At 34.2% G+C, this 20,615-nt stretch overlaps 1 protein-coding gene across 1 annotated transcript in view; it reads right to left on the bottom strand.

Annotated features, from left to right (window-relative positions):
- Window positions 1–19,441, bottom strand: part of SEMA3D (semaphorin 3D) — a 132,869-nt gene extending 113,428 nt beyond the window's left edge. Inside the window, exon 1 of the mRNA XM_055283376.1 lies at window positions 19,251–19,441. Coding sequence (XP_055139351.1) covers window positions 19,251–19,401 — 151 coding nt within the window. The 5' untranslated portion in view covers window positions 19,402–19,441. The remainder of the gene's footprint in view (window positions 1–19,250) is intronic.
- Window positions 19,442–20,615: the final 1,174 nt, after the last annotated feature.

Below are 20,615 nucleotides of genomic sequence, written 5' to 3'. Positions count from 1 at the left end.
GCCACTTGCTTTATTTTCTTTCATCATAACCAATTCTATGGGGTTTAGTTTCAAACCAACTTGACAAGAAAAACAGCTGAAAAAATAGTGACGAACCTGGGGTATTATCATTTCCAAATGATTTAATATTGCCCTGTGACAATGCTAGCAGCAAAACGATTAAACATCCTTCAACAATTCATTGTAGCCAAATTAAATAATTAGATTTAGGCATTACATATTAAAATTTCTTAGGCTGACGCACACATTATGAAAAGACTTTGGGACAGGGATTGGAACAGGTTCCCTCTTTTCCAACCAGCTTATCTTTCTTGCATTTCTGCCAAACCAAGCAAAGTCATTTTTGTTTCCACAGGATTATCAACCAAAACAGAAAAAAAAATTGGTAATTTTAGAGCCTGTATCTTAACACATAAAGCTAAGACACTCAGTGGATTTCATAAATCAGAAATGGATGCTGGCTCTGCTGGGTTCAAACTCATCAAAGTTGAAGACTAATAATTTGGCAATACACTTCAGAGCTTTTTTAAAAAAATTCTAAACTGGAAATTCTTGGGCATGTGATTTTTCAGATTGTCCATAGTTTTAAAGCTTTTTGGACAGGAACTTTTTTTATTTTTCCCCTTGGGTAAAAGGGTGAGTGTGTTGCTTCACACATGCCATTGAGAGGAGGCCAGCTCTGTGATTGGTTAAACAGCCCCACCCTTCCTCAGGATGTCAGCAGCACTTACCTTTAGGTCCTAAATGACTCCTTTGTTCTATCTCCCTAAACCTTTGACCTAATCCACCATAATTCTTCTTTTTCACTGTTCCTTTTAGCAGTGCATTCTTCTATTACCTTGTTCCCAGTTTTTAATCTTAATCACCCAGATGTTCAAATTCCCACTTTTGTTCTAGCAACACAGTTTTGGAAAAATCTACAATCTCATTATTTCTAAAATTAGTGAAGCAAGGACATGATTTTTTATTTATCTACTTGCTTAAATATAGAAGTCATTGCATATTACGGATTTTGATGGCTGGATGACACAGAGAAGATGTTCTTGACCCATTATCAGTAAACCACCATGGGACAATGAAATGGTTCCGAGGATCGAATTTCATATAAACAACATGAAATTTTCACGTTTGTATGTATGTGTGCATTTTTTGAAGAGTTTCTGCATTTGTCTTTATTAACACCTCTTGATATCTTACCAGAAGTCACAGGGAAAATTATGTGTTTTCCACATGTAGTTAATAATCATATTTAAAATAATTTCCGATTGCTAGCACAAGAAAGTGAGTCACTACCCTCCCAAAATGTGACTTTTGCAGGCAATGACTGACTCATCTAAGAACACCAGGTATCTGCACATACTGGAAAGACATTGATTACAAGTTTGACACACTCCTGTCCTCATGGAACTCACAGCCTAGTGGAGAGAAAATGTTCATCCACAACAAAAATGAAAATATACTTGTGACAAAGGACAACCATATAACATAGTAGACCATTAAGTATCTCTAATAGTAAAATGGAAATATCTTTTTATCTATATTTCCTTTAGCAAGCCTAATAAAATGAATCTCCTAATTGATAGCCAGATGCTCCCCTATTTAAGGGGAAGGATAAGGATTAGGTAATCTCTGCTCTTATTTAAAATACTTTTGTTCTAAAAATAATTCTTTGTATCTCCCTTTTAGTGTCCCTTAATACAATTGTTCATTCAGCCTGAGGAAACATTTGACCCGATGGTCTATATTCTTCCTCTTCACCCCAGAAAGGAAGGGAGTGGTGAGTCATATTAAATCTAATAAATTTAGGATTAAGCAACACAGACTTCCTCAGTATTTGAGTGTTAAATGAACAAGATCCTATAACCTTGAAATCCTGCATTTATTGCCAGAGATCCCGAACTGGGTGGAGTTGTCAGTTTCTCTCAAGAGAAGACTACATAGATTAAAAAAAAAAAAAAGAAAAGAAAAAAATGCTTCCCACATTCTTTAAAGAACATTTTATGAAAGACAGAAATTCACGGGGCTAAAAAGAAAATCAGCTTTGGAGAAGCTTAAGTTCCAATGTATTCCAATCTAAGGAGTAAAATTCCTCAGCAGAGAAACTTCACAACTAAAAATAGATCCAGATCAAAATACAGTCACCTTTCCCTGCCATCTCAGGATATTCAGCACAAATTATTGCCCTACCCACTTCTCTTTTTCCTTCAGGAAATAGCAGTTTTATCAGTAGGGCTATTCTCAAGTTTCTTTAGTATAGTGAGATCTCCAATGTATTCTCTAAAAAGCTGTCTAAGTAAAAACATTTCTCTTTAAGCCTTTCAGCATCCTTTCTACTTCTGCCTTCCCCCTAAATTCAGCATTTCTCCTCCGATCTCTAAAGTTCCAGGGCTTTTTATGCTAAGTTAGTATCAGAGCATCATTTCTATGGAGTGCCTTCAAAGCTTCTTCCCATAATTTTCAAAAATACTACAGCTTTTTGTCCAAGGCAAGGCATGGATTCTCTCTTAGATTTAACATTGGGAAAATTAGCTCATCTTAACTTGGCATCAGCTGACCTCCAATATGTTTTCTGAGGCTTGAGATCATGTGAAAACATTCTGGTTATCAAGATAACTCATAATTTACCTCTACCAACACAAAATTACCTATGATTCTCTACTGTGTACATTTAGTCTCTAAAGCTAATTGTTCAAAGCATATAAAGAAAAAATATTGGTCAAACCTAAAAGCCCTACAAAAGACTGCTTCAAAATTGCAGGTGTACATTATGTTATTATTATGCTGTCTTAGATATCATTATGCTATCCACACTAACCATTATCTCCTTGCAAATGCAAGTCCAGATCAGAAAGAACACAAACAAATCCTCTTGCTTTTCTGTGATGGAATGTTAGAGATCATTCTGTTCATTAGGTCTTAGAACATTATCTATACCAATAATAAAACAGATGATATCACATAGGGAAACATAAATTAGAAACAAATTAAGCTTATTATGTCATGGGGTCTGTGTTCTTGCCAAGACAGGTTGTGGAGTAGGAGTGTGGCAATTACAGATGGTCACATTTCTATCACATCCATACTTTTAAATTACGTTTTGTTCTTATTTGGCCAGCTTTCAATAGTGGATGCTTTACATAATCCATCATTGTGAGATTTATCATTTATAGTTACGGAGTAAATTCATACTTTGAATAAGAATGAGTCCTTTTAAATTTTCAAAAGCTTTGGTGGGAACTTTTTCCTATTGACCTGTAAAAAAGTTAGTGTTACAAATATCTAGTACATTTCCAGAAAAGCAATGTCACGATAGAATAAACTTCCTGGAAAAAAGTTGAGAGTATCATTCTGAGCATGATTGATACTACTTTGACAATTGCTTCATAGCCTCCTTCAAGTTATTCAGAATTTCTCCTTCAAGTTTCAAAGAATGTTTAAAATTAAACACCATGTCACACATATTTGGTATTTGTTTCAATCAAGTATATAAATTTAATGTAGAAAACATCGGAGGGTCTTAATACAACATCTATTATTGACTCCAAATAATAGACAAATATGACAATATGACAAGAGAAATAATTCCTCAAACTAAGATCACTATAAATTAAGGAATAAAGAAAAATTTATGTGTGTAATATAAAACAGATAACATTATTTTATAACAATATTGTTTTATAAAATTAATTCTATTAAAGTCAAGTATATGTATATCAAAAAATAATGTTAAAAGGCATATGTGAAACTTCTCAATTGTGACAGTCACAGTTGAGATGTCTCATGCCATCTGTAGCAGTCTGTTCTCAAGCTGCTGTGAAGAAATACGCGAGTCTGGGCAATTTATAAAGAAAAACTGGTTTAATTAACTCACAGTTCTGTATGGCTGGCGAGGCCTCAGGAAACTTACAATCATGGTGGAAGCCACCTCTTTACAGGGCAGCAGGATGAAAAACGAGTGCAAGCAGGGGAAATGCCAGATGCTTATAAAATCATCAGACCTCATGACAACTCACTCACTATGAGGAGAACAGCATGGGGGAAACTGCCCTCATGATTCAATTACCTCCCACCAGATCCCTCACAGGACACTTGGGGATTATGGGAACTACAATTCAAGGTGAGGTTTGGGTGGCAACACAGTCACACCGTATCACCATTTGTATTTCCAAGCCTTTGAATGTGTCTTCTCTTTTTCTTGGAAGCTGTTCAAATCACACCCTCTCTCTTGCTATTATGAAATTTAAAATAATTTGCCAGAATATATATATATATGTAAAATTGATCATTGATCATTGCTCGTACTGGGCACTCAGTGTGACATTTTATCTAAAATTCAATTTTCATAGATTCAAGAAAATTTCAGTTTGGCTTTTCATCTAAAACAAATAAATGTCAATCATCTGTGAGACTTTTCTGTAGGTTTTCTCCAGATGAAAGTTCTTAATCACTTGCCCAAGGAGCATCATCTGGTAAAGGTGTGCAGAGAATTTGCATCAGAACTTGCGCATACACTTTCAAGAGGGAAATTTAAAAATATCATCATGTAATATTGTTCTCTTCAATTTCAGGTACCATCAGCAGGTATAAGCAATGAAAAAATGCTTTCCATTTATACATTATCTTCCTTAGTTTCTCTCCCATAAATTGTTAGTTCTCTGCTGATGACTTCAAAATACACACCCACAACCCCATCATCTCTCCCAAGTGTTGCAGTTTAGAATTTGCCACAGCTTGCTACGTATTGCCAATTTTCCCTCCAATCATCTGATCTCATTGATTTTAATGACTTCAATGAAATGATCTAATCCTCAGGCTCAACATTTCTGAATCACTTTTAGTTTTTCTTCCTTACTCTTCTTTCCTCCATTTATATAATCCATCACTTTAAGTCTGTTTAACCCTCCTCACACAATATCCAGCTAAATTTAAAGTCTTACAGAGTCTATCAAGCAAGTTTTCTATTCTCCCTTCTTGAATATATTTATTCCTACTGCCTGCCATATTACTACTTCTCTAAATTACTGTAACAGGTTCATAAATTATCTTTTGCTACACCGCTCTCCCACCAGTCTCTCCCATGTGATGCTGCCTATTTCATTTTCCCCCAATCACAATTAAATTAGGTCAATTTCATGATGAAAATACTCCAATGCCAACATATGCTTCATTGAACAAATTTTAAACTTCCTCCAATGCTCAAAATTCAGTTTCATATCCAAATTCTTCTAAATTCTTTCAAAATTTTGGTTTTATTTATACTATGGCACTGTTCTTTTTGCAATTATTTTGTCTATTTATTTCGTCCCTTAAAAACACTAGAAGCCTTGAAGGTAAGAATAATGTCTAAATCATTTCTGTATTTCAACACCACCTCTTATACATAAGTCTAATAAAGCTTTAACTCACAATATTTTAAACTATTGATTTTTGTTTGCCTTGGTTTATCTACCTTTGATCTAAATCAGGATTTATTGCCATCTTATTAATAATTTAGAGAAGTTAATGTGCTATTTAGAGACCCAATTGTGATAATGCTTTGCAGTCACAAGGGGTTCCTTTTCTAATCTTCATATTCTCACATGAATCAGGGGGATCCTTAGAACATTACTTTTCAGGATGTAACATGCATTCGAGGATTCTTTTTGAAATACAGATATTTTTGTTTAGAAGTCACAGAGTATGTCTGAGATTCTGCATTTCAAACAAGCTTTCACATTTTGCTGATACTACTGCAGCTTGAACCACACCTGGAGTAGAAAGGTTTAAAATACACTGTGCCCCTGTTTTTCTCAGCTTGCCTGCATTGAAGAGCTGAATTCCTTCATTCTTCCTCACACTAGAATTTCTCTCAAATCTTTACCTCATGGTGTGTGTTAATTTACGCAATGTGGCCAAAGTATTTTTTTCTGTTACAATTCTAAATTGGTCAAATCCCTAACTAGCTTATTCCTTAATTGCTAGAAGTGATCAATGACCTGTTTAGTTTAAAGCAATGATATATAAGCTTTTTCCCCTCAGCTTTTTTTTTCATACAAAGAAGTGAAGTACAATAATTTAACATGCATTTACTTGGAAAAAAAGGTGTCAAGATGAGGATGCATTGTAGACTTTCATTTCAAATATCTTCGCTGTTATCTGTGGTAGCAAAAATTCTACCCAAGATGCTCAACTACAATTATATTCTTAAATACCTCAAATTTTCTTCATATATTCCTTCAATTAATTAAAACATGTATGGTCTGTCTTTGAAATCTGTCACAACCTCCATTTTGTAGTTTGTAACATCTGAGGAACCTTCCCATTTATTATTTAATTTGATCTCCAAGAAGAACTTAATTTCCAGATGAGAAAACCTAGACTCAGAAAGACAATTAATTATTCTAATGGTACATAGACTGTTAAGGTCACAGAAAGAGCTCAAACCTATCTTTATCTTCTAATTCTAAGCCCCATCACCCATCACAGCTATATTTTATATTTTAATGTTTAGCATTACTTAGATAAACAAGATTCTTTTTCAAAAGGTCTCCACTTATATTTCCACTGAATATTCCAACAGACAGGTTCACTTCTATTGCTTCTTCCACTTCACCACTGCATCAGGATTACTGAAGTATTTATCTTAATTTCCAAACTGTTTCTGGCTCACTGTGGCTTTAGCCAAATAAACCCCTTTATGACCATCTTTATAAGTAAAAAGGACTTTCGTTCTAATTTATGCCTCTTTTGAATTAGTTGGATTAAAGCAGTATGTTTAAAGGATTATTACAAAATGCAAACTGTGTATCACTAGTTCTTAAGAAATCAGAGAAGTGTTTGTCAAATCTTCTGTTTAAAAAAGACCTAATGACATTATTTTTAAAACCATCATTGAATTTATATTCATACACATGTACGGAAAAATCTCACTGTGAAAATTCCTTTAATAAGGCTCAAGAAATTAGAGCCAAATTTAGGGAAGTTGAATTATGAAATGAGAGTTGCACATAAAAACTTTTGCTCCTCAATAGTTTATAGAATAGTAAACCAATTGCTTACAAGATCTATTCAAAAAGAGTTTTCCACCAAAAGATAGTTGACTGGATTTTATCCCAATAAAAATAGCCTTTAGATAAACTATGCCCTCTCTAAAATTATTTCCACATTTATGCAAAAACAAAGACACAACCCAAGTGCCTCAAGGCCAAGCTCTCTTTTACCCTGCTAGGAGTACATAGATGATCACTGTAGCCTTTAGTGATTTTTATCTATCTTCTTAATTCCAGGAAGGTTTCTTGTATGTTTGCATGGCAAAAGTGCATCATATATTACCTTATATTATTGTGTCACTTCCACCACTCTGTGGAGCTCCATAGACCAAAAATGTTTAGAACAATGTTCCATATACAATGTTAAATGGATTTCAATTATTATCATATAAAGGGGTTGCATACAGGTAAGTTGTATTAATAATACAAACACTATTTTACTAAAAAACAGTGGGCTTAGATCCAAACATCAGTTTTTCAAATTATCTACTTATGTGACTCTAGCGTTATTATTTAATCTTTCTGGATTTCTGTTTCCAAATCTTTACATATTAATCTCCTAAACATATATAGTGCCTACAGCCTGTATCATATCATACTTAAACATTCCTCCTTGAAAACTTTATGTTTAACCTAGCTTTCCTTCTAGATAACAGTTGCAACTGATAATGAACCAGATGCATTTATTATGCAAAATAAGCCACTTTTATTAATACATGTTCTAAATGTACCCTCTATTCAGGAAAAATAATTTCATCAATACTGTCTTCAATAAGGTGTAGATTATCCGGCATGTCTCCTGTATCACCAATTGTTCTTCTTCTAGATTATTCCAATTAAAATACAAATATGCTGTTATTTCTTGCATTAAAACAAGTCTCTTGATCTCTTTGCTTCTCCAGCTAATGCCTATGTCACAATTGTCAAAAATTTCCTTAAGAGAATTATCTATAGTCAATGTCTCCAGTCCCATGCTCTCAAGAATCCATCCTAATCGGGCTTTGGCTGGCACACTCAGACACTGCTTTTATCAAAGTCAGCAGTGAGCTCTGTTAAATATAATGTTACTTTTTAGTTGTCATCTCTCCAGACATATTAGCTGACTTTGACACCACTGATTATCTCTTTCCTTTTACTTTTTTCATTTAACAACTTCTATACTATAACTCCTAATTTTTCTCCTATATACCTGGGCATTCCGTTTCAGTTCACTTTGTAGTTAATTCTTCCTTTCTCTGATCTCCTGACTTGAAGAAGCCAATCTTTTGAATTCTGCTTCATCCCTTAATTATTTCACAGTCTTGTAGATTTAAAAATTTCTATATGTTAATGGCCAAATTCATATCTCCAATTGACATCTCCGTGAACTTCAGAGTTATATATGTACTCAAATGCCTTCTTGGCATCTCACTTAGGTGTCTAATACCCTTCTCAAACAAAATATGTCCACTTCATCTTCCCACAAAACGACTTCTTCCACAGTATTTCCCACTTTAATTAATGGTAGCTCCACCTGTAGACCACAACACAACAAAACAAAACAAAACAAAACCACAAAAGCCATGGAGTCATCTTTGACTTCTCTCTCACTCTGTATTCAGCTCATCAGCAAATCCTGTTGGCTCTATCTTTGTGTATCCACTCCTATTACTTTGTGCCACAGACCATTAATTCTCACATGAATTATTACAATAGCCTCAAACTTGGCTCCCTATTTCTCGGTCTCTTCCTTTCTGTGTATTCTCAACATAGAAATCAGAATGATTCTATTATTCTGAGAGTCAGATCACGTCAGACTGTGCTCAAAATTCTTCAGTAGATTCCCATAATACTCAGACTAAATGCCAGCAGTAGAAGATCTAATCCTTCCTCTCTCCTGTTAATTATCTATTTAGTCAATTTTGTTCTTTCTCTCATCCCACTATTTGTTTAGCCATACCATCTTCTTTAGGATCCTTACACGTGCCAGACACACTTTCACTCCAGGGACTTTGCACTTGATGTTGTTTCTGCAAAAATATTCCTGATATCTGCATGACTAGCTTAAGCATTTGTGAAAATATTCTCTCAGTAAGCGCTTTCCTGACCACAATATTTGATTACTACATACCCACCACTACTGAGCTCCCTGTCTTGATTCATTTTTCTCCATAGTGCTGGTCACTTTCTATCTTGCTAAATAATTCACTGCTATATCATACCGAATCCAGATAAAATACATATTATTAGATGTATCAAAACAAATCAATACAAATCAAACAAGTTAGATGAGTTAATAACTGACATCTCTACTTGAGACACATGCTTAATTTCACAGCTAAATAATTCGTAAATTACAGAAAAAGATATAGCCTTACTTATTCATTTTTTAGAAAATTCTGATTAAACAAAGAACCATTCTATCAGATACATTAATCCCTAGTTATAAGATAGGCAAATAAAAATTCAGAAAGGAATTTTGAAGTTTTTATTGTCAATGAATATACATTTAAGAAATGTTGGAGGTGCAAAACATAATTACTGCTATTAGAAGTTACTGAAAATAGCTTGCTGCTAAAGAAATAATGGTAAAACCTCGTTATTTTTTATATGTTAATATTTATCCTCTTGAAAATGTAATGTTTCCCTCAAGGGCATGGCAAGTTGACAATAACATGGGCCTCGAACTAGACAAATGTAAGCACACAGCTTGGTTGTGCTATTTAATAGCTTTTTGTTTTTGGGCAAGAGATTCAGGGTCTAAGCCTCAAGTATCTTATCTATAAAATAGGTATGAAAACAATAGGTATGAAAACAATAGGTATAAAAACAATGTTGTGAGACTTATACATGATAAAGTCTGAATAGCGTACCTGGGCCCAGTCATTCTATGGCTTTATCGTTTTGATAGCACTTAGCACTATCTTTAATGATATTCACCTGTTTGTTTGCTTCTTCACTGTTTGTCTCCCCAACTGAAAAATAAGTTCAAATGAGACCTTGACTTTTATCTAAAACAATGCCTGGTAAATAATGATTCCTTATTACATATTTGTAGAATGGGTGAATATATGGTAAATATTAAATGAGTTACTTTTCTTGCTGATGACTTACACCTATCTCATCTTCTGGAGTTTTCCAAACAAGTAACATTACAGACACCAGTGATTCCTGAGTATAAATATCCCCAACACATTCAAATTCCTTAGTGATGATGGCGAGATAGAAAACACTTACATTATTGTGCAATTTAAGAAGATCACCTCTCAAAAATTATTTTTACAATTGCAGCATAAACTGTAGAAGTCACTATGAGAAGCCCAATTTGTAGGACAATATTTATAGTAATAATCATATAATACGAAACCTGGAAATATAGAACATTCTGACCTCCATGATTCCTTACTTACTATTCAAGAAAAACATTTGGTAGTCATAAATATGCAAGAATTCGCAACATGATCTGAAGGGAAATTTCTTTGCACAACAATAGAACCAAACAACCAAGCTCCCATGGATTCAGAGGTTCTAAGTTAAGTCTTCATTAAAGAGTATTATTTGGATAAAATGGTTATTACAACTCTATTGTTGCTTAAGAAATACTTTAAGAAATTCCTCAATAGGCCAGGCACGGTGGTTCACACCTGTAATCCCAGTACTTTGGGAGGCCGAGGTGGGCAGATCACGAGATCAAGAGATGGAGACCATCCTGGCCAACGTGGTAAAACGCCATCTCTACTAAAAATACAAAAATTAGCCAGGCTTGGTGGTGTGCACCAGTAGTCCCAGCTATTCGGGAGGCTGAGGCAGGAGAATCACTTGAACCCAGGAGGTGGAAGTTGCAGTGAGCCAAGACTGTGCCACTGCACTCCAGCCTGGTGACAGAGTGATATTCTGACTCAAAAAAGAAAGAAAAAAAGAAAAAAGAAAAAAAAAAAGAAAGAAAGATCAAAAAGGAAAGAAATCCCTTCATATTATCTTTTTTTTTTTTTTTTTTTTTTTTTTTTTTTTGAGACGGAGTCTTGCTCTGTCGCCCAGGCTGGAGTGCAGTGGCACAATCTCGGCTCACTGCAAGCTCCGCCTCCCGGGTACACGCCATTCTCCGGCCTCAGCCTCTCCGAGTAGCTGGGACTACAGGCGCCTGCCACCACGCCCGGCTAATTTTTTTGTATTTTTAGTAGAGACGGGGTTTCACCGTGGTCTTGATCTCCTGACCTCCTGATCCGCCCGCCTCGGCCTCCCAAAGTGCTGGGATTACAAGCGTGAGCCACCGCGCCCGGCCCCCTTCATATTATCTTGCAGCTATTCCAAGTAGCTAACTACTACCAGAGATACTGCCTGCATATTTGGTTTACACTGAGTAGGTATGAATTATGGAAAGCAAAGAAAACAAAGCTAATTTTATGCCCATAAAAGTTAATTATTTTTAAAACCAAAATTTTTTTTTTATTTTGGCTGATTATTTTTAACCTCACATTCTACCAGTGTGTTAGTGCCCAAGAATAACCTTTCAGACTCTCAATACTATCTAAGCAAAGGATAGTGCCAGCTGATCTCAAGTCTATAAGTTGTCATGAGAGATAAAATGAAAATGTCAAGGGAATGTTGTGATTCTTACCTCAGAAGCAGGAACATGTTATATAAGCAATTTGCCCCACCATAACACAAAATTAATGGTAATTTTTGTGTCATAGCTTTTTAAAATTCAGGAAAATACAACTTTTAAAAGGCTGTATGTCAGGATTTGAGCTACTTTACTTCTAAAGTGCTTAATTTTATAAAGAAGAGGTAGATAGGAAAACTGGAAATTTTTGGAAGTGAATGGGAAATATATGCTTTATAGTGTTGAACAATTGTGATTTCCAAAATGAAGACTGCATTCTTTAAAATGGTTCAGCATTCCTTAAAATGGTGTGCTGTGAGCAGCAGAGGATTATCAATAATTCTCTTAACAAAGGTGACTACTCTATTATTAGCATACGACCTAGAAATGACTGACTAATAGTAGCCCTGGGGAGCTGGTAGGGAAGTATGGCTGTGTGCTGAGGGTGTGTTGGAAGATATCTAGGATTTCTATCCTGCATTCAGTCTCTGCTTCTGATTACCAGCCTTTGACATGTGGACAACCTAAAACATCTGAAAAAATTATAAATTTGAAACGAATACTGAATAGAAGAAGCATCAAAAGCATAGAGCTTTTTGCATTTAATCCAAGAAAAAACATATCAATTCTCCTTATATATAAGAATAAGGGCGGAGATGAATGAAAATTTAAAGAAAGAGAAATAAAACAAGATTTTTAATCCTTACAGAGTTGGCTCTAAGGCCAAAAACGTACATTAATACAAGCTGTTATTTTCAGATGATAATTGATACGTTTGATTTAATATTAAGAATCACTTTTCTATGAAATTTTGATTACAAAGACAATTTATCACAATCGACTTTTAAAAAATAAGTTTAGCAAAGGGCATAACATCCTACAAAAATTAAATAATCTTTTTGGCTACCCAGTGATCTTAAAGAGTATATGTAATCTTCTTCAACTTCATTTAATGTTTACAATTGAAATCACATAATCAGTTTTGGTCAAATATCAGTATGATGCTTCTGTAAATTTATTCACTATTACGGGTAAGTGCCTCAGGAAAGAGATACTTATGTCTACAGTGAGACAGACAGGGCTAGCATCCTAGGCTCTAAGTAGCCTGGGGTTGACTCAGGAGTTGAGCCATGAATTAAATTTGTGATCCTGGCAAATTGCTTATTCTCTCAGTACCTCGGTATCCTCATACATAGGAAAGGGGTGATAATACCCATCTCACAGCGAGGTAATGAGATAATTCACACACAGTCCTTATGCCAATGTTTTGCTCATTATGAATCTTCAGTGAATATTATCAGTTATTAAAATTTATTTGCAAGTGTGATGTTTGCATTACCCACGTTTGTCAATGCAGTGTTTCTCTGATATTCACTGTATTAAAGAAACCGCTGTTTCCCTTTTTATGTCTTCAATTCCTTTAGTTCAAACTTTCCATATATTTTTTTAATTCCTTGGATTTTAATATTTGTTTTCTATTCTTTTTCATTTTAAGGCAATATATATAGTCAAATGGACAGACCTTACATGTGCAATTTAATGAGTTGTGACAAATCTGTACACATAGGCATTCAACATCCCTATCAGGATAGAAAATACTTCTATACTCCCAGAAAATTTCCTCTCCTGCCCCTCTCAGTCAATCCTCTCTGCCCCCCAACAACAAAGGCAACTGTTATCATATTTTTAAACCATTGATTAGTTTTGCCTGTTCAAGAAATTCAAATGAATGGTAAGTGCATGTTTAATTGTATATGAAACTACCAAAAAAATTTCCAGCTTAACTCTTGCATTAGCAACGTTTGCAAGTTCAAATTGTTCCACAGATTCACAAATATTTGATATAGTCAGTGTTTCATGTTTTTAGCTATTCCAACAGATATATAGGAGTATTTCATTGTAATATTAATTTGTATTTACCCAATGACTCATGAGGTCCAGCATTTTTAAGTGTTTATTGGCCATGTATATGTTTGTGAAGTGTCTGAATAAGTACTTTACCCTATATAAACTTGTTTTTTATTATCAATTTGTTTCAGAGACAGAGATATATAAAACAATTTATATATGCATATATGCATATATACATATATAAATACATATATGTATATACCTATATAAATTGTATATACAGTTGCATATACGCAATTGTATACATATACAATTGCATATATAAATTGTATACATATACAATTTATATATGTATATATTTATATATACATTTATATAAATATATACATATACAATTTATATATGTGTATATTTACATATGCATATACACATATAAATACATACATATATACACCTATATAAAACAATTTATATAGGTGTATATATATGTATGCATGTATGTATTCTGGATTCAAATCTTTGCTCAGATATGTTTTGTGAATATTTTGTAGCTTGCCTATTCCTCTTAGTGATGTCTTTGGTAAACAGAATTTTGTTTTACTTTTGCTGATACTTAGTTTAAAAAGTATTTATGGTTATTGTTTTTGTGTCCTAAGACATTTTTCCTTACTCTGAGGTTCCAAAGATATTATTCCATGTTATATTCTAGAAGCTTTAGTATTTGAGCTTTGACTTTTTGGTCTATGATTCATCTTGAATCATTTTCTGTGTATGGTATAGAGTAAAGATTGAGGTTCATTTTTGTCCATGTTGATATCAAGTTGTTCCTGCACCATTTGCTTTCCACGCTGATTTGCATAGGTGTCTTTTATAAAAAGTAAAAGATTGTATAAAAGTTAGTTGTGGCTGTTCGTGTTTTACAGTGATATACACAATACCTCCCATGCCACAGTTCCTTACATATGTGACTTCGACACTACTATCATTGAGAAATACAGTCTTTGTGCTCTCCTTTTAAAATTGAGTAAGGCTTTCTCATGTTGCAACAAATAGAATACTCTGGAACCAATACCATGTAACTTCTGAAGCTAGGTATAAAAAGGCAATGAAACTTCCTCTTTGTTTGTTTAAATATATGCACTTGAGGCCCTGAGCAAGCCCAAACTACCCAAGTGAAAAGACTGCCTTGGAGAAACCTGAGGATACGTGAAGGAAGAGATGCCAGCCAGATCCTTGCTGTTACAACTGTAGCCGTCGTCTGATTACAACTCCATTAAAAAGTACAAACCAGAACCACCCAGCTAAGCCTTTCCAAATTCTTGACCCAGAGAAACTGAGGGATATAGTAATTGTTTTATTAAGGGAATGAGTTTTATGATGGCTTCTTATACAGCAATAGTTATCCAAATTACATTTTGGTTTTAGAAATGGGCACTGTCATAACAAAACCTAAAACCTGTGGCTTTAAAGATTATCTTTTGGCCGGGTAAGGTGGCTCACTCCTATAATCCCAGCATTTTGGGAGGCTGAGGCAGGCAGATTGCTTGAGCCCAGGAGACAAGCCTGGGCAACATGGTGAAACTCCCTCTCTACAAAAAATACAAAAATTAGCAGTGCCTGATGGCTCATGCTTGTAGTCCCAGCTACTCAGGAGGCTGAGGTGGGAGGATTGCTTGAGCTTAGGAGGCCAAGGCTGCAGTGATCCAAGATCTTGCCACTGTACTCCAGCGTGAGAGACAGAGCAAGAGTATCTATCTATGTATCTATGTGTTTATGTATGCATGTATGTATGTATGTATGTATGTATCTATCTACCATATATGTATAGATACTATATATAGATACATATATATAATACATAGAGCTAGATGTAAATATATATAGATATAAAAAATATATCTTTTTGTAGATAGATATAGATGTAAATATATATATATATTTAAAACAATAGAGCTTGTAAGAATTTAAAGATATAATCCCATGATAGTCACACAAAGAGCATAAGGAATACAAAAGAACTTTCTAGATAAGGCTCTGGTTTAATGAAATATCTTATAAATTGACATGTAAAAACTCAAGTGATCTTTTCATTGGATGATCCCTATTTCTCTATCTTCAGGTTTACTGAATGTTGTTCTGCTATTTCCAAACTTTAATTCGTGCAGTAAGTTTTTAATTTCAGATATAATTTTCATTACTGGAGTTTTCATTTAATTTTGTTAATACATTTCACTTATCTATTGAGATTCCATACCTGCTTATTCCTTTTGATATCGTTTTCTTTTAAATTCTTGAACATATTTATAATAGCTATTTTAAAATCTTTGTCTGCTAATGTGAACATCTGCGTCACTTCAATTTGCCTTCCATTAATTGCATGTTTTCCTTGTTATTAAATTTTCCTGTTTTTTTGTCTGTCTAGTAATTTTTTATTGTATCTGGACATTATGGATATTAAATTGTTAAGCATATGGTTGATTTGGGTTTTCTTATTTTAAAAATTGTTGAGATTTTTTTCTGGCAGATACTGAGTTTACTGGAAGATCATTTCAATCCTTTTGAGACTTAGTTTCATGTTTTTTAAAGCAGGACTAAAGTATCCCTTACAGTAGGAATAGAACAGCTAAGCTCTTATAATGTGACCCTTGTAAATTTGTTTAAGTTCCTTATAGATGCTTTATATTAGATCTTTGTCAGGTGCGTAGTTTGCAACAACTTTCTCTGATTCTGCAGGTTGTCTGTTGACTCAAGCCTGTTTACTCACTGTCAACTGTTGACAGTTTCTTTTGCTGTTCAGATGCTCCTTAGTTTAATGAGATCCAATTTGTCAATTTTTGCTTTTGTTGCAATTGCTTTTGGCAGCTTCGTCATGAACTCTTTGCCCATGTGCTGAATGGTATTGCTTAGGTTGTCTTTCAGGGTTTTTATAGTTTTAAATAAACAACACCACTAAAAAGTGGGCAAAGGACATGAACAGACACTTTTCAAGAGAACACACACATGCGGGCAACAATCATGTGAAAAAAAAACCTAATGTCATTGATCATTATAGAAATACAAATCAAAACCACAAGAAGATACCATCTCACACTATTCAGTCAGAATGGCTATTATATAAAAAGTCAAAAATAACAGATGCTGGCAAGGTTGTGGAGAAAACGGAATGCTTATACACTGTTTGTGGGAATGTAAATTAGTTTAACCATTGTGGAAGACAGTGTGGCAATTTCTCAAAGATCTAAAGACAGAAATACCATTAGAACCTGCAATCCCATTACTGGGTATATACCCCCAAAATATAAATCTTTCTATTATAAAGACACATGCATTTGTATGTTCATTGCAGCACTATTCACATTAGCAAAGACATGGAATCAACCTAAATGCCCATCAATGATAGACTGGATAAAGAAAATGTGGTACATACATACCCTGGAGTACTATGCAGCCATAAAAAAGAACGAGATCATGTTCTTTGCAGTGACATGGATAGAACTGGAGGCCATTATCCTTAGCCAACTAATGGAGGGAAAAAAATACCGCATATTCTTACTTATAAGTGGGAACTAACCAATGACAACATGTGGACACCTAGAGGGGAATAATGCACCCTGGGGACTATCAGAGCATGGAGGTAGGCAGGAGGGAGAGGATCAGGAAAAATAACTAATGGGTACAAGTTTTGATACCTGTTTGATGAAATAATCTGCATAACAAACCTCCATGACACAACTTGCCTGCCTAACAAACCTGGGCATGCACCCTTGAACTTAAAAAAAAAAAAAAAAAAAAAAAAAAATGACCCTTGCAGCATGTCACCTGAGTGCCCCAGGTTTTGGTAAACTTTTAAAATTCTGGATGGGCAGAACTGTTATATATTCAGCACTCCTTGACCTCCAATATTTCAGCTCAATATCTCAGCTCAGCTCACAAATTCCCCGTTTGCCCCAAACCCTTTCCCAGTCGCACCATTGAGTGAATTTTTATTTATTTATTTTTTATTTTTTATTTTATTTTATTTTTTAGAGACAGGGTCTTGCATACAATGATGCAATCCTAGCTCACTGCAGTCAAACTCCAGGGCTCAAGCAATCCTCTCGCTTCAGCCTCTTGAATAGCTGGGATTATAGGCATGTACCACTGGTGGTTTCTTTCTTTCATCTTTGCTGCGTATTGCTCAATATCTAAAAATAGTTGCTTCGTGTAGTTTATATAGTTGAATAGTTGTTTATGGAAGAAGGTATAACTCAGTACTATTTATACTGGCATGGTTAAAAGCCTTGACTTTGTTTTTTATTTATAACCTAAATCTTACCATAACTGTTAATGTTCACTTGAAACTAAGATAAATTTAGGTGAATGACAGAAAATTGAATATATCTATGATTAAGAAATGGAAGACATTCAAATACAGGTTTTAGTTATCGATTATGGCCGGGCAAGATGGCTCACGCCTATAATCCTAGCACTTTAGGAGGCCGAGATGGGCAGATCACTTGAGGTCAGGGGTTCGAGACCAGCCTGGCCAACATGGTGAAACCCCATCTCTATTAAAAATACAAAAATTAACCAAGCATGGTAGTGGGCACCTGTAATCCCAGCTACTTGGGAGGCTGAGGTGGGAGAGTCACTTGAACCCAGGAAGCGGAGGTTGCAGTGAGCCAAGACCATGCCCTGCCCACCAGCCTGGGCAACAGAATGAGACTTCGTCTCAAAAAAAAAAAAAGGTTTTAATTATTGATTAAATAAAACATCAATAAATTATATTTAGTAATGTGATCAATTTTTCCAGATAAAAACATCCTAGATTACCAAAAGATATACTTCCAATTTAAATGAGTTTGATACATATAAATACATAAGAACTCAAAAATATATAAATTGTTTAACTCTTTAATACATGACACGTGTTCTGTACAAATACCAACATATTAAGATTTGTAATGGATAAAGTGTGCTAATTCAACTTACTCTTAGATTTGACATCCGATTTGCTTCTATTATTGGTATTTCGTTTGTCTATAAAATGTCATCTTAAAGAGATCAGAGGATATTCAAATTGACAGCATAATTTTTGCCTATCACATTGAGAATAAAGAAGTTTTATTCTCCCTACATCCCTTTTATTTCTTGAGGTATTAATGAAGCCCAGAGTACATCAAAAAGGAAAACTAAAGTAAAAACTATTTGGGCGTGAAACTGGACACAGACACACACAAAGATGACCAACCATAATCATATAAACTTTGCTTTTATATCAAACATTTAAAAACAACTAGCTTAGCAGATTTCATTTCTTAGAAAATTGTTTCATCTTTTTTATATTTTAAACCTTTCACATTGTCTTTTTCTATTACCAAATACGTATATAGTTGAGAACTTGAAGCTATCCTGCTGTCTTAAATTCTTTTTGAAGATACCTTACTGTGTTTTAAAAAAAAATCCCCTCTAACTAGGAATAAACTAGTAAGAGTTATGTGAAATTTGTTAACATTTTTCTATTTTTAGGAATTTATTTGTTTTAACACCAAACCGTTTATCACTTGCAGATCAAATTGATTACTATAAATACTGGGCTGAAAAGGGTACTTGAATAGCTTTAGCATCTTTTTCCTCACAAAAATGAGTAATTGGGCTTCATGTTCTATAATTCTATTTTTATGAACTGATGCCAACATAATAAACATTTCACAGAAGTCAATATGCTTTTCTAAAAAGAAAAAATATAGCAATCAAAAAAGACATTTAAAAATTTTAATAAACAATTTAGAAAATATGTATACATTTACCTTTGTAGGTTAGCTTGAGTCTTGGAATATTTTGCTTCGAAGTGCCAGTAACTGGAAGAAACAACATGGTCATGCTTAGCATCATCAAAGCAGGAAAAAGGTGAAAATCTTGGCTTCTGGCCTTAAGTCTCTCATCTTTATTAGCATTCATGATGAAAACAATGTTCTCTTTCAAACGGTGTTACTTTAATCTAAAAAAGAGTAAAAAAAAAAAAACTATTAAGGTATCAGCAAACTGACACAGGAACAGAAAACCAAACACCATATCATCTCACTCATAAGTGGGAGTTGAACAATGAGAACACATGGACACAGGGAGTGGAACATCACATACCAGGGCCTGTTGGGGGCTGGGGGGCTGGGGGAGGGAGAGCATTAGGAGAAATACCTAATGGAGATGACAGGTTGATGGGTGCAGCAAACCACCATGGCACGTGTACACCTATGTAAGAAACCTGCACGTTTTGCACATGTATCCCAGAACTTAAAGTATCAAAAAAAAAAAAAAAAAACTATTAAGATAGCAATTGGTAGATTTTCCTCAACTTACTAAATTATAATGTTCTGAATGTATATAGATTTTTAAAAATAATTTCCCCATCGCTCTTGTTTTACTCTTATAGAAATGAATCAGAACTGGGGAATAAAATTAAGGACTGACTTTGAGCAGATGTAGAAATAAATGCACCACAAAAATTTAAACTATTTTGTTATTTAACATTTTTTCTTTGACTAAAGTTGTTTTTGTGTTTTGTTTAAGCAAATATCTGAAGAACCAACTTTTTTCCAAACTTGAATTTTTTTATCAGATGAGACCACTTTCACTGGTAGAAACTTATACGTGCCCTATATCATCCCCAAATGAAAAGATCCACCAACTAAAACAGACAAAAGCTGTCATTTTGAGACAAGTTCTCTTGTTTCTGAATTTAGAGACATTTAAAAATTCCACTTAAATGTGAGAAACTAAATTTAATTAGGTCAGGGCCCCAGTATAGGTGTTAGGCCTGGAACAATGCAATCTTACCTGAAACCTATATTATTCCACACAGGGAAGTAATGAAAAGAAAAAACAAATTCTAAAATATAAGAGTTTATAAGAGGTAGGAGGTGGTAATTAACTGGGTTGCCATAAAACAGGCTAACTTGGTTGTTTTCCGTAAGATGTAGAGTAAATCAAAACATGTATTCCAAACTAAGCCTGGTAATAAAAATTACAAATCATATTTATTGAGCATTTATATGTACCCAATACTTTTAAAAAAGTGCTTTACATAGATTAAATGATTTAATTTAAAAACAGCCATTAAGAGTGGGTAATTATTTATCTCACTTCACCGATGAAACAAAATTGAGGTACAGAGC

This window comes from Symphalangus syndactylus, chromosome 6 (genome assembly GCF_028878055.3).
Source record: "Symphalangus syndactylus isolate Jambi chromosome 6, NHGRI_mSymSyn1-v2.1_pri, whole genome shotgun sequence".
Taxonomy (NCBI): domain Eukaryota; kingdom Metazoa; phylum Chordata; class Mammalia; order Primates; family Hylobatidae; genus Symphalangus; species Symphalangus syndactylus.
The sequence above is the reverse complement of the archived record's forward strand: the minus strand, read 5'-3'. Positions and strand labels throughout refer to the sequence as shown.